At 40.9% G+C, this 16,215-nt stretch overlaps 1 protein-coding gene across 1 annotated transcript; it reads left to right on the forward strand.

Annotated features, from left to right (window-relative positions):
* The first annotated feature begins 9,542 nt into the window (after positions 1 to 9,542).
* LOC125380976 lies at positions 9,543 to 13,824 on the forward strand. The gene has a single exon (XM_048396771.1). The coding sequence runs from the start codon at positions 9,776 to 9,778 to the stop codon at positions 12,551 to 12,553; it is 2,778 nt and encodes a 925-aa protein (XP_048252728.1). The 5' UTR covers positions 9,543 to 9,775; the 3' UTR covers positions 12,554 to 13,824.
* The last annotated feature ends 2,391 nt before the right edge of the window (positions 13,825 to 16,215 follow it).

Below are 16,215 nucleotides of genomic sequence, written 5' to 3' on the forward strand. Positions count from 1 at the left end.
ATTTCGTATCCAGAACGTGCATAATGCTGCTGAGAACACTTCAGGGATCAAGGCTGAAGTAAAGGATGGACGCATAAATTGGAAAACAAAAGGCCTGCTGGTGTTCCTCAACAGCTTAGATCAGCCTTTTACACCACAAAAGTTCTTCTTTGAAACAGTTAACATGAACTATTTTGGCTGCCCAGGGAAGTTATGGCAGAATACTCTATGTGCTTTTTATGACTTCATGAAGATCATGGTGTTCTTATTTTTTGTGCTGGTTGTTGTGCTTGCCTTTGGAACACAATTTTCCACAACCAACCAAATGTTGGCAACTCTTGCTGGTGGATTTGTTCCCTTTGTTTTCCAGAACTTCTTCATGAAAGGATCGGGTTCATTTACCATTGATACAGAAAGTGTCCAGTTTGTGGCGGAATTCAACAACACCATTGAAAGATATACGCAAAAATGGCATATTGCTGACAAAAGCCTTTTTGTATCAGCTTCAGAGTCAAATGGTCAGGTAAATATCAAAGAGGAGGGATGTGAGCTTGTTGAAGAACAGGCGAGTCAAGATAGCAATGGAGACAATAAGGACACTACATCACTCCCTTATAGACATGTTGATATTTTAGTTCAAATTGAACACCCTAAGCAAGTTGAGGTACTTATTGACAGTGTATACAAGGACAGCTCATTTTGTAAAGCGATCGAAAATGTCAACAGTCAAACGCCGATGGTTTCACAAACGGACACAAATATTGTGTAGTCTTCAATGGATATTATAACAGCTACTGGTTTGTCTCATTGACTCTGATGCAGCAGTGCTGTATCACTTGGTTTGATCGGTTACTATGCTCGTGGGTTCGAATCCTATATACGCACTGATATATATAGGAAATTCAGTCCATAATTCATTTGTTTATAACACAACATTGCATGAATAATAACTTTTTCAATTTTCATATTGTCTTGTATACTTCCTTTAACATTCAACTTGATGAGTCAGGTTTATTCATAAACTGCCAGGCAACTGATACAACACACCCGTGTTAAAAATGAAACAAACAAGAAATGGTTATTCGATGGTGATGTATTTGATACGGGTATCATAGTTGTGTTTTGGACTTTAAGTTTGCAGTGTTTCGGTGACTGTTTTCAGCTCAGTAACCTTTTAGTACATTTGTAATTTTTTGGTCATATTCAATTTACAAGTGTATACTTTCTTTTGTCCGGTAGTTTACTACTTGTGTCATAATTGGCTGATATTTTGAGTTTCATTATTTGGCGATGCTTATATGTATCAGCGTTGCCTAGTCTGTATGCATGCAGTTTTGCTATGGTCTTTGTTCATGTCAATATAGTGAGATATATATAATTTTTATGGCCGTAGAGATGGTTGTAGTTTATTTGTAGTTTGTTGTCAGAGATTGAAACTCTCGTAAAATGTCGAGTGCTGTAGTGACCAGAGTGACAGGACGTGTGATTTAGAGTTACCTTGGTTGTTGATGAGTGAGTGAGTGAGTGAGTTGGGTTTAACGCCGCTTTTAACAGTATTCCAGTTATATCACGGCGTGCCAGCTTAATGTGGGAGGAAAGCCCGAAGTGATGCAGGTCTCAGACGTTTACCACTTCGGTGAAACCCGAGAGCACGGGTATGGAGCTGACAAACCTAGAAACATAATTGGGGCGAACCGTGATTCGAATCCACAATCATAGGTTTCTGGCGTGCCCAAGGGACGCAACTCTTCACAGCGAATCGCGGTGCCTTAGACGACTGGGCCAACCGTGATCCCTGGTTGTTGATGAACATAGCATGCATGGTCGTTTGAGAGGTTTTGTGATGTTACAGTTTCTAGAAGCATGGTTGTAATTGTATACGAGCAACACAGGGGCCTTTCATAACCTGACTTGAGACTTACCTCTTTGACCTGTGCTTATTGGTTACCGTTCTGAAAACAAGGAATACCTGCCAGTTTCCAACACTGTTCTGGGTTATAAAACGGAGTATGGCCTCTCTCAAGACATTCAACGGTGAGTGCACTGGCCTATTGTAGAGCCTGTTAGTTAATGCTGTTTTCACTTATTTGACCCATTGCATTACCTGATTTATTGGTAAACGAAAGATTATGTGTTTGAATAGAACTTTTTTGTATGATCATCTGCTGATTTCACAATTTTGTTCTGTACCAACTGATTTCTAGGTTAACCTTTGCGACACCTCCTAATAATATGTGTGTGTGTGTGTGCGTGCGTGCGTGCGTGCGTGTGTGTGCGTGCGTGCGGGCGTGCGTGCGTGCGTGCGTGCGTGAGAATGTGTATATGGTTACACATTCTAGGATTTTAATTTCAAGAAGGACTGAATAATAGTACATTTGGGACCGACCGACATCTTGCAACATTATATTTTTTGTGGCAGACAATGTGGGATGGGTTTTTTTCATCCGAAAAAATCTCAGCCAAAAAGTCATTATTCCTCCTTGAAAGTATATGGGTTACTGACAGTACAGTGCTGAGGCGTTAAGTATAGGAACTTGGATCAACATTTATTGCAATGCAGAAGTAAAATTAGAATAGGTCATGTAGGCATGCATGTAGATGACTCTACAAGATCTGTGTATAATTATTGATATGTAAGTAGTTTTGAGAGAATGACAAAACTAAGTTTCTATGTTCCCGTAAGCACGTTACATACCAGTTTGGTTTCATAAGAGTGTACATATCTCGTGATTCGCGGTGATTTTGCGGTGAGAGTTCATTGGTGACCTGACTGAGGTCATGGTTTTCAAAAGAAACAAATGAAAGTAGGAAATCCACATACACCACACGTCTGACCACCTTAGTGCATCACGTACTTCTTGTGATAAGATTGTTTATAACTTTGGTAAGTGTTTATTGTTTATTTGCTCAGTACTCAATATCCATATTATGAAACCCGTGAAGATTCCGGGGTAGAATAGGTCTTCAGCAACCCATACTTGCCGTAAAAGGCGACTATGCTTCTCGTAAAAGGCGACTAACGGGATCGGGTGGTCAGGCTCGCTGACTTGGTTGATACATGTCATCGATCCCAATTGAGTGGATCGATGCTCATGATGTCAATCACTGGATTGTCTGGTCCCGACTCGATTATTTTACAAACCGCCGTCATATAGCTGGAATATTGCTGAGTGCGGCGTTAAACAACAAACAAACAAAAACAAAATCCATATTATGAATGGTAGATGTGGTTCTGACTTGGATGTGGGTGATTTTACGTTCGCTTGTCACAATGGTGTATTAGATTATGGTATTTGTTCTCCTGTGTTATTTAACCATTTTACAGATTTTACTGTTGTCCTGGTTTATAATCTTTACACCAACCGGTTACATACAGTTAGTTTACGTTAAGCGGATATTAGGGTAACTAGTAACCAGATATTAAATCTAGCAGTAAATCTTGCACATTTGTGTGGGGTTATACTGCTATTAAGACGGAACAATTTCAAGAGGCTCTACTATCTGAGAACGTTCAGAACCTTTTAAGACAATCTATGGAAACGGTACTTACTGATATTGATGAGAGTTTTAACTGTCTTGTTGAAGCATAATGTAATGCTGGTATGGATATAAAGAGAAGAGTGAATGGTGTTATTGTAGACAGGAAGTGGTTTGATCCGGAATTTCTCAAAAAGAGAGGGAGCGTAACGCCGCTTTTAACAGTATTCCAGTTATATCACGGCGTGTCAGCTTAATGTGGGAGGAAAGCCCGAATTGATGCAGGTCTCAGACGTTTACCATTTCGGTGAAACTCACGAGCACGGATATGGCGCTGACAAACCTAGAAAAATAATCGGGGCGAACCGGGATTCGAACCCACAATCATAGGTTTCTGGCGTGCTCAAGGGACACAACTCTGCACAGCGAATGGCGGCGCCTTAGACGACTGGACCACCCGTGCCCCCTTTCAAAAAGGAAAGTGAGTGAATGAGTGAGTTTGCTTTTACGCAGCTTTTAGCAATATTCCAGCAATATCACGGCGGGGGACACCAGAAATGGGCTTCACACATTGTACCCATGTCGGAATTCGAACCCCGGCGTGACGAGCGAACGTTTTGACCAGTAGGCTACCCAAAAAGAAAGATGTAGGTGTTTGAATATGTTTCGCAAATTTGAAGATCCAATTTCTTTCTCTGCACTTGTACAGAGCAGACGTAATGCGCAATTGACATTAGTTTCAACAAAATCAGTAATGGTACTTTCGTGTCACTAGATTTTTCTGGTTCATCGATCACTTGATTGTCTGGTTTGTTTTCAGGCTGAGGTATGGCAGGAGTACTGACGTGCTGCGTCGTGCAATAAACACTTACTTTTGTGTTCTTGAGACCGCCTCCGTGGTCTTGTGGTAGAGCGTCCGCCCGGAGAGCGGAAGGTCCAGGGTTCGATCCCCGGCCGCGTCATACCAAAAGACGTTAAAAGATGGTACTTGTTGTTACCCTGTCTGGCGCTCGGCATTAAGGGGCTAAAACAAGGACTGGTCGGCTCGGAGTCAGTATACTGTGTCTGAGTGGGGTATTCATGTTAAACTGCGGCATGGTATCTCAGTGAGCTAGCACTATAAATCGGCATCAGTCCGGACTAGTACAAGCAGCCACACAAACACACACGCGTACATGCACGTCGCTATATAAGTGCAATAATCTTTGACGCGACGTTAAACCCCATTTCACCACCTCACCTTGTGTTCTTGCAAATAGTATGAATGGCGGGTGCTACCGGTAGGGCAGGACATGCTTAACTTTTCGCGAACATTTGTTGTCATCACTCATTTTCAGTGACCCATTCATATAATTTCCACAGCTATATGCCCTTTACGCCAAGTGGAATCTGTTTTGGCCGAAAATCTAGGATGGTTATTTCCTTGCGCTGACAATTTATATTTCCATGTTAGTCGTTTTTCAGGACTGGCATTTGGGTACTGTGCCCTGAAATATCTAAGGTATCATACTTGTAGAAGCAGATTGTTACAGTTCTTCCCAGAACCCTCTGTTGCATTGACAATTTATATTTGCTTGAACAGGGTCGATGTTTCTGCTGGTGGACTGAAGTCCCCCCAACTTCATCATAAGCTCGGGGCGGTCGGGTAGCCTAGTGGTTAAAGCGTTAGCTCCTCACGCCGAAGACCCGGGTTCGAATCCCGACATGGGTACAATGTGTGAAGCCCTATTTCTGGTGTCGCCCGCCGTGATATTGCTGGAATAGTGCTAAAAGCGGCGTAAAACCACCCTCACTCACTCTAACTCGTCATACTCCATGTCTCAGTCCTATACAACTAAATAGGATAATGTTTTTGTATCGAAGATCTTAAAAAATACATCCCCAATGTTTTTGAGATTTTTTAGAATGCTAAAGAAGATCAATGATGGCAGCTTGGGTTGAATGGAAATTCCATGATAGTTTCCTGAAGAAATAGACGGCGGGGGACACCAGAAATGGGCTTCACACATTGTACCCATGTCGGGACTCGAACCCGGGTCTTCGGCGTGACGAGCGAACGCTTTAACCACTAGGCTACCCGACCGTCCACTTAGACGTTATTGAAAGAGTACACCCCATACATGTAAAATACGTTTGGAAGTTAAGATCAATACACCAAATGCAGTTGTGTATGGTTCATGTGGTGGATTGCCATTATTTATATATGTCTTGGGTAAAATAATTACATATGTCTACTTATAGATAGCCAAGAAAATGTTATGGAATTATGTTACTGTATGACAGTCCTGGAAGAGTTATTTTGGTCTCATCTGTTAAAACAACCATTAATGGTCTATGTTTTGGCTATATGTGGCAATGTCAGAAGGTAGAATGCCCTGAACACTAAAACATAAATGGATATGTTTTACACCAAAGTGTAAATATTATGTAAGTTTTAAAACTGAAGAATATCTTTTGAAACCTCTTTTACTGGAATAAGATGCTCAGAGTAGAGACACACACATATTAAAGGAACATAAGTTTGTAAATTGTGTAATAAACAGGAAGTCGGAGATGATTACCATCTTTTCTTTGTATGTCCAGTATTTTTATCACCATATGTGTATCAGCCAACATTTTTTAAAAGGTTACTTTTGTCTTCCGAAATGTTCAACGTGTTAAAGCGTGGTGACATGATATGTATTTCATGCAATGAATTATAGAAAATTGTATATTAAAGATTACATTTAATTAAGAAGTAATTAATAATATTTATGTTACACTATCCATGTCGTCTGTACAACAGGCCTGTGGCCTTTCATATGTATAAATAAAGATTGTTTTAATGTAGTGTCAGATATGTGTCATGATATGTTTGCATTGTAAAATTAACACCCAGCTCTTAAGAAAATATGATCTCTTCAATCTTTAGTAATGTGTTTTCGAGAAACCCCATTAGGGTCATGGGATAGAATTCAACAATACGTACCTCTGACTGTCGTGAGAGGCACCTAAGAGATCGATTGGGCTCGCTAACTTGTGTGATTGCATGTCATCGTACCATGATGGTGTATTTCATAGTGGAGCAGGTGTAACCCAGCGGTATGCTCATTGTGAATGGTTGCTAATTTTAAGCGTGCCATAATCCCCTGATTGTAGATCCTGCTTGATTCCGATTCTTGTTTTCTTTAGCACTGTACCCATGCTCGGTGGTTGGTGAGGTGAAATGGGGTTTAACATCGCGTCCAAGATTATTGCACTTATATAGCGACGTGCATGCACGTGTGTGTATGTGGCTGCTTGTACTAGTCCGGACTGATGCCGATTTATAGTGCTAGCCCACCGAGATACCATGTTTAACATGAATACCCCACTCAGACACAGTATACTGACTCCGAGCCGACCAGTCCTTGTTTTAGCCCCTTAATGCCGAGCGCCAGACAGGGTCACAACAAGTACCATCTTTTAACGTCTTTTGGTATGACGCGGCCGGGTATCGAACCCTGGACCTTCCGCTCTCCGGGCGAACGCTCTACCACTAGATCACGGAGGCGGTCCCCAAAGTGATAACCGCAAAGACCTGCATCAATTCCGGTTTCCTCCGACATTACTTTGAGAGAGACAAATACTTTTTACAAGCGGCATAACCCTAAACAGTAAATCATTTGTGTGGGGCCCTTGTTTCCGGATTAAAAGAACATTACATATACAGTGCACACATACTTCTAACATATACGGGGGCAGGGGTGGCCCAGTCGTCTCAGGCGCCGCGATTCGCTGTGCAGAGTTGCGTCCCTTGGGCACGCCAGAAACCTATGATTGTGGGTTTGTATCCCGGTTCGCCCCGATTATGTTTCTAGGTTTGTCAGCACCATACCCGTGGTCGTTGGTTTCACCGAAGTGGTAAACGTCTAAGACCTGAATCACTTCGGGCTTTCCTCCCACATTAAGCTGACACGCCGCGGTATAACTGGAATACTGTTAAAAGCGGCGTTAAACCCAACTCACTCACTCACTATAAAGTATACAGCATTGAGTTGAATCATCACATAATCTTTTATCAAGCCAAAAAGACAAGAAATATTTACCCACAAGGACGATATGGTTTTGTAGACACACCCGTACATGTGATTTACTGTAGGGTATTTAAAAAATGAAAATGTACTGGGAGCTTATAAAACCATTTTTTGTGTCATGTTTGTTTCATACATTAAAATTTTTATAAGGCGATGTTGTAGTGTGCCAAGGATACCTTGTGCATGTTTGCTACCTTCCTTTCTTGGTTTTGCTGAAGGGGCGGTCGGGTAGCCTAGTGGTTAAAGCGTTCGCTCGTCGCGCTAAGGGGCGGGTTCGATTTCCCACATGGGTACAATGTGTGAAGCTCATTTCTGGTGTCCCCCACTGGGATATTGCTAAAAGCGGCGTAAAATCTAACTCACTCACTTCATGTTGCTAAATCGTTTGGATATGTATTGAATTTCAAATAGAGGGCAAATATCAGCTGCATCAAGTTTTATTCATAAACCCCTTTTTATCACAATTTATAATCATAAGCATTTGTTCACGTTCAGTGATAAATGACACTTTCGCCACATCGACCTTGAGCGCCCAGTTTCATAAAGCTACAGTAGAGTCATTATTATAATTAAGGCGTAATTGCATTCGACCGTAGTTGCAGTTCCAGCAAGTTTAATTCAAATCTTTCCAACATGAGTGTCTCGATAGTTACTTCTATATAACAATTCATGATAACACTAAGTATAAAGAGACAATGTCTCAGTTTGGCAGCATGTAGAATAAGATAGGAAATGGTACCAGACTATGGAGCACAGTCTCACGTTATTGCATTTGCTCGAATTTGACAGCCACTATTGACGCAACCACTGACACCACTCCTGTAACTGGGGGGCACGGGTGGCCCAGTCGTCTAGGGCGCCGCGATTCGCTGTGCAGAGTTGCGTCCCTTGGGCACACCAGAAACCTATGATTGTCGGTTCGAATCCCGGTTCGCCCCGATTATGTTTCTAGGTTTGTCAGCACCATACCCGTGCTCGTGGGTTTCACTGATGTGGTAAACGTCTAAGACCTGCATCACTTCGGGCTTTCCTCCAACATTAAGCTGACACGCCGTGATGTAACTGGAATACTGTTAAAATCGGCGTTAAACCCAACTCACTCACTCCTGCAACTGGTTTTCTCCACCATGCACATACTTGCTATATACCGTTTGAGTGGGAATTGACTAACATATGATTGGGTGACGTTGAAGGGGTAATAGATCATGTGTTCACTATGTCTTAAGGTTTTTTTATGATTTGATGAGGAGAAGCATTAGGGCGGTACAATGTTTACTTCAATATATCTTTTTTTCGGCATGACTAGAAAAATCAAATTGTGTACTTCTGACGTGTGCTGAAAAGGGCCTCCATTTTGACGTATTTACGCCATGTGTTATGGCACAGGGCTGTATGCCACGAGGGATGACTTCAACTTTCCAATAGTCTTGCCAACATTTCAACTTTCGAGATACAATCGACGTGGGCCACTTGTGGGGTAGGATACGTTCACCTTTAATTACCAACATAAACAAATGTGTTTGTAATATATATTGTGATGTAGTAGAAAGAGTTGTCCCGATATACCATACGAGTTCCGAGAGCAAAGGAATCAGCTTCGCTTCTCCCTAGTTTTTAAAAATATATTGTTACTTTGTATCTGGAAAAAAAGTACTCCTCTTTATGTTACAAGTTACGTGGTTAAGGTTGCCCCTAATCGCCTGAGGCACAACAGTTCTCTGTGCAGAGATGCATCTCTTAGGTGTGAGAGAAATCTATGAACGTGGGTTCGAATCCCGATTTGCCCTCAGTATGTTTTTAGGTTTGTCAGTACCACACCATGCTCATCAAAGTGGAAACTTCTTAGATCTGCATCACTTCACGATTTCCTTCCACCTCAAAATGACAGACTGTGATATAACTGAATCATGTTCTACGTGGTGTTAAGCACAAATCCGGATATAATTGTGCGCCACATGACCCATATGACGAACACCCATTGGACCAGAGCCTTTAGCTAGGCTGTACGTATTATTTAATTTGGTCAAAGTTTTCCTGATCGTTTCTATGCTTCTGTACTGTAGTTCTATGCTTCATTGTTAGCAAAACGATAACACTGCCTCAATGTAAACAGGTGTTCATTCAACCCAAATGTAACCGTCAGCATTCAACAAAACTTTCAATAGAGAAGTGACGTAGGATTGTTGAAATGGTGAGTACTGCCTGGGCTAAATGTGTTATCTACTGATACCCCGAGTCACCCGTGTATATCAACAGTGAGCAACATGGCACTGTTCTTGTGTGTGCATGTCCTTTGGTCTGTGTTATTATCCGAAACTGTTTTTGCTGCAACGACAGTAACATCAAACATTACTAGCAACCTTGGTGGAAGCGAAACGACGCCCGTTACTACACCCTCAAAACCAACAAGGATATTCAATGATGGACACTGTGAACTCATTTCTTCAGATTCCAAAATTTATGATGAGCTTAGCGAAGCTTTGAAAAGCAGCATGAAACTGATCACGTTTAATATGAAAATAACAGGTTCTCATGGTGATATGTTCACGGCGAATGGCAGTGATTTATTTCGTCCGAATCTATGGATAAGATCTACCAGTAGGCAAGGACGAAGTTTGTTGATGTTGGATGACAACTTTGAAGTACTATCGTTGTCGTTGCTAGGAATAGGAGTGACGACGTTAAATGTGGAACTTGAAGAAAAACCCTCTGGATGTATGACTCTTTTGACAAATGAGCAACGAGCAAATGTGACAAGGTATTTGGTAGTTAATGATTTTAGTTTACCTGGTCCAGGTGAGAAGAGTCGAAGTCTGAACAAGGATGAACTCATATGCAACATGCGAATAGTTCCTGAAAGTGGAAGGGCTAACTTTGTTTACCACTGTTGTCATATTGATTCAGATGGTAACATGTTCTGTGAAGATGTACACCGAGATTTATGGATCAACGTTCTTCTGACTTGCATTTTAATTATCAAGGTACTGGTTGTTCTTTATAGTCCTTCATTCATCCCTGAAACTCTTTACAGAAAGAAGTTCACTGCTACAGATTATACGTACTCAATTCCTAGCCATAATGAGAGAATTAAGATTGTGACGACCTCTAGGAGTAATGTCTATCCCAGTGAAATCCCTCGAGTCAAATTTGGTAAGCTTGAAGGATTAAACACACTTAAGGATTCCCTTACAAAACTTCAGACTGACAAAATATATGAACTTAGTGACATTCACCTCTCCGTGGAATCAGGGAAACTTTTGTCGGATAATTATGTGCCTGTTTCTGTTGTGAAGATGTTATATGAAAATGTATTTCGCTGCCATATTAGAAGGATCCCTTTCCTTAAATCCTGCTGTGATGCTGGAATGTGTGACTTTACAAATGGTTGTAAAGTCTTCACCTGGTACAGATGCATGAGAATCTTTGCTAAACTGGTCCTGCTGGGTCTCCTGGCTGTCCCATGGATTATTCGACTGATAGTGTATTACACATACGAAGCAGATATAGCAGAACAGAAACGTCAGGCTGCAGAACGCTTGGAAACACGGATGCAGTTTAACGGCAGTTTTATACAATATCTTACCCCACTACATTGGTTTTTTGTTGCTGTGTACATAATTGTCTTGGTGGATTTCTTTGTATATGGAATCGTTAAACAATCTATGAAAAATCGGTTCAAGTTTATACTAAGAAAATCTTTGCAGGGTATGCGTGAAAGGTCTGATTTTAGCGCCTATGGATGGACAATTGGGCTCGCACTTCTCCCCTTCAAGAGATTTGGAATAATTGGTTTTCTTCTGGTTCCACTTTACTGGATCATCCCCCTGCCTATTGTGGTGCCCCTCCTTGCTTTCTACACCTTCCCAGCTCTTAATTTCAGCATCCGGCTCTTTATATTTGTGTGTCCCCATAGCGTTGTGAACTCTTTCAAGAAATTGTTTAATTTCATGAAGCAAACATTAAATTTGAAAGATATAGATGATGAAGAGTTTGGGGGAAGGACGGATAAGACAAAAACCGAAGTTCTTATTTGTCTCTTCATCATTATCGTATGTCTGACATCCTTCTGGTCCTTAACCTTCTTGTTGATGGAGTGCCTGACATTCTTCGTGGAAGTTGGCGTGTACACCTTGATGGGCATCATTGTTAATTCGCGAGCTACAATGCAATATGTTACTGTACTGTTCCTCATCGGGTTGTATGCCAAAACATCCTTTAATGCAGTCTATGAGAAGTATCTGACCTACCATAAGATCATCAGAGGTCAATTGCTCAGCTTGAAACATGATGAAATGAAAGAAATAGCTAAAGGTGATCCTGATGCCCAAGAAAACACAGTTTTCCGAGTCCGCAGTTCCGATGCTACTGCTGACAACACTTCAGGAATTGGACTGGACATGACGGACGGTAGTCTAAGATGGAAGACAAAAGGCCTTCTTGTGTTCCTCAACAGCATGGATCGTTCCTTTACACCAGAAAGGTTCTTTTTTGAGACAATTAATATGAATCATGATGGTTGCCCTGGGAAACTGTGGAAGAATACCTGGGTTGCATTCTACAGCTTCATGAAGATCATGGTATTCCTATTTTTTGTAGTGACTGTGGTGCTTGCCTTTGGTACCCAGTTCTCCACAACTAACCAAATGTTGGCTACTCTCGCTGGAGGATTTATTCCCTTTGTCTTCAGGAAATTCTTCATCAGTGGATCTGGCTCATTGACCGTCGATACAGAAAGCATTATGTTTCTAGCAGAATTCAATAAAACCATTGCGGAATATACCCAGAAATGGTCTGTTGCAGATAAACGCCTCACTGTATCAGTTGATGAGGTGAATCCCATGGAAAAGGAAGGAAGTGTAGAAGAAGATGTGAATAAAGATAGCACGAATAAAGAACACTGTGTGAAGACTGAGGACACTTCCTCACCTACTTATAGATACATCGACATTGTAGTAGAAATTGATTCCAAAGACGTTGGATTGGAACACAGTGAAGTGCATATAGAGATGAGAGAGTCAAAGTTGAACCAAGATTCTGGTTAAATGCTAGTACATGCTAAATCCAAGCATCGGTAGAGAGCTTACATATGATCATCTCATATATGAATGGGTACCCGATAGGATGAGATGGCAGTGTGTTTATTAACCTTCTAGCGCCTCACAGGCAGCTTGGGTTGTACACTCCCCAGGGAGCTGAGAATGATCGTTTAGCGCTTTGTGCTTGCGCCTGTGTGGGATATAGTGCAATATAAATATACCTATTATTATCATGATTATTATTATAGTTATTATTATTACTGTTGTTATTGTTACACAAATACACAAGAGATCTGTCATATTTGATTTGTAATGTTTGAAATATGAACCGAGGTGTATTCATTGATCCTTGGGATGTTTCCAGATTAATATCCAAATCCAGTACTAAAATCTGCTTGTGGTGAATTGTAATTTAATTCAATGCAGGAAATTGTTAGTACCTATAGTTAACTAAATGTTACTTGCAGGTATACGAGAAAAATAATACATTCTTATCAAAAGCGAGGATTGTCTGATTGAATTTTAATTCTCCTCAGAGTGGTGTGGAATACACTTTTTAGCGCAAGTAAAGGAACCGTCGTGTAAGGTATGATTTAAGTATTATAGCGGCAGCTGTTAAATGTAATTATGTTATTCAATATAATACAGACTGACTATCCGATCTAATTTAATCACCTGGTACGACCAGCAATGGGATGCAGGGGATCTAGTCTAACCAGGCTCAACACGGGGTTCAGACCTATCAAGTATTCGTAGCAATATTACACAAACTGGCGTTCTTAATAATCGTTTATAATAATCTATAGGAAAATATAGTATCTGAACTTAATTGTCAAGAGTCTACAGCTTACAACATACCATTACTATTTTAACAACAATAAGTGTTGTTGTTTCACATTGTTCTGGCTCAGCATTGTCAAGTGTACTATCTGACGTTTGAGGAAAACAAAACAAGGAAGTTATTCGTATTCAAATTGTTCACATCACTTCATCTATCAGGAAATTTCCTCTCCAGCTTATGTATAACGAAACCTGTCCATTGTGTAAGGGTTGTGTTGACATGAGTTCTTATAACTATTGTAAGAATGATGTAGGGACCGACCATTATATTGTTATCATGTGTACAAAATAATAATGTTTGTGTAAAAGAGTCTACGTTATAAAAAAACAAGACTGTATATTTCGAACAGCTGCTCAATGTTCATTGTTATTTATGTGTATAATCATAATATCACGGCCTACGCTCCTCGGTAGCTATTTATTCTTTCGAAATCAGACAATGAAACCTAAAACCGATTGACACAAGGGATTTGACATATCGACTTTCCTTTCAGCTGTGTGCTTACAGTTATTCAGTTTTTATTTCCCTGTTGAGTATAGAAGTAAACAGTAGTTTGCAAATTGTGCGCAGCTTATTCCATTCTGTACATTTTGGCCATGTGCATACTTGTCATAACGCCATGAGATCAATAGAGGATTCATCACGAGTGTTTTTTAATATGGGAAATATCAACCGAGTCTTAGTTAATCGGTATTTGCCGAGCCTTTGGCGAGGCAAATACCGATTAACGGGACGAGGTTGATATTTCCCATATTAAAAAACACGAGTGATGAATTCTATTTATCATTTTCACATTTTTGCTTCCCAATTGAGGAATAATTGCATTAAACATTAACATCAGCAACTTGTCGAAATCTTACGTATAGATCGTGCGTAGTGATACATGTTTTCCATAGCCGTGTAAACCAAAATAAACAACCTCTTAACTCCTTTATGACATATTCCTTCGCTGAGAAAAAAAGTTCCTCGGATTATTTTAAACAAAATACTTAAACAGACTTTTGCAGAATAATTGAAATAATGTCTCCAACATCAAAGGTATCCATGTTGTTTGTAAACACCTACTCACGTGCACCGGCGAAAAAAGTCCCACTTCCGGTTATCTAATTTGCATATCTAATTTGCATACTTATGTCATTGGGGTATGACATACATGTTTTTATGTCATAAGTTTATGTCATGGATAAATGCTTTAGTTAAATGATAAATGACGTTATTACACATATCTACCTTCTTGGCGTCGTGCTCATAATTCACCACTATGCTTTATCTGTTTACTGATTGGGCGGTCGGGTAGCCTAGTGGTTAAAGCGTTCGCTCGTCACGCCGAAGACCCGGGTTCGATTCCCGACATGGGTACAATGTGTGAAGCCCATTTCTGGTGTCCCCCGCCGTGATATTGCTGGAATATTGCTAAAAGCGGCGTAAAACCAAACTCACTCACTCACTCACTGTTTACTGATTGAATCAAATATATTTACGTGTCATTGTATTATATAGAGAATCTCAGCCGAGTGTCTTTTGATATCAAATATATCAACACGAGTTGATGAAAGTGGGAAAACTCCGAGGCTTGCCGAGGATTTTTTTCAACTTTTATCAACGAGTGATGATATATTTGATATCAAAGGACACGAGGTTCTCACTCACGAACATACTTTGCACATTTGTACCATACATGTCTTGGTCAAATTTGATAGACTCAATAAATAGATCAACGGAAAGCAGTTGACTGTTCACATAAGACACATGTGACCACAAGTCGCTGATGTAGGCCAGAAGAACTGCCTGACATCTGCCCATGGAAGCAAGGAGGGTACGAATCAGACCATGGGTTATGGTGGCCAACTCAGCTGGTAGTGCCTGTGTTAGCTGTGTCGGGTGCTGTAACTGTTCAAGGGCGCCAGGACAGGACCTTAAGGTCAATGGGCACATGTGCCGTTGTGAGTCGTGTTTTGTGTGGCCTGGCATTATCGTGCTGGAAAAATGGTGTAGGCATTTTCCAAAATGGGGGTGACAAGTGGCTGCCGAATTTCATCTCGGTACCGTTGTGCATTGAAGTTGCCCTTAACATCATACACGTTGGTCCTGACGCTTTTGAGATTGGGGGCGGTCGGGTTGCCTAGTGGTTAAAGCGTTCGCTCGTCACGCCGAAGACCCCGGTTCGATTCCCGACATGGGTACAATGTGTGAAGCCCATTTCTGGTGTCCCCCGCCGTGATATTGCTAGAATATTGCTAAAAGCGGCGTAAAATCAAACTCACTCACTCACTTTTGATATTGCTGCCCAAACCATCACACTATTTCCGCCAAAGCAATCGACTTCCTGTGTGCAGTTTGTGCAATACAGTAACGATGATACCATACATCACTGACGTCGTAGTCGACGATGTTGGTCCATCAAAAGACACTTCGAGAGTGTTCATGGACCATATTACTGATAATTACCTGTAACCGGGGAGGCCCCAAAACAAATATGTTCATTAAACAGTTTTAAATGACTCTGGGGTTCAAATCCACAAAAGATAGATGCATGAAGTAAAATGTATTGAAAAGATCTAAATTTCAAAGAAATCAAAAATTGAAAATGACAGTTGCAAAAACAAGCTTTCAACGTATTGGACAAAAAACACATATCTAAAGTCGCTCAAGACTGTCCTCCATGTTACGCTGAGCTGTCAAGTTTTCGTTACCGATTACCAGTGGTGTGCTGTCCTGCCCACAAACACCTCCCCACACCATAACAGCCGTCGTTTGTTCTCCCCCTCAACGGTAAACACGCTGTCTTCCATCAGCTCTGAACAGACAGAACTGCCTTTCATCAGTG

The sequence above is a fragment of the Haliotis rufescens genome, unplaced genomic scaffold (assembly GCF_023055435.1).
Source record: "Haliotis rufescens isolate VD_foot unplaced genomic scaffold, xgHalRufe1.0.p SCAF_16, whole genome shotgun sequence".
Classification (NCBI taxonomy): domain Eukaryota; kingdom Metazoa; phylum Mollusca; class Gastropoda; order Lepetellida; family Haliotidae; genus Haliotis; species Haliotis rufescens.

Coding starts and splice junctions, on each gene's coding strand:
- LOC125380976 (XM_048396771.1), top strand. CDS start 9,776: ATGGCACTGTTCTTGTGTGTGCATGTCCTTTGGTCTGTGTTATTATCC.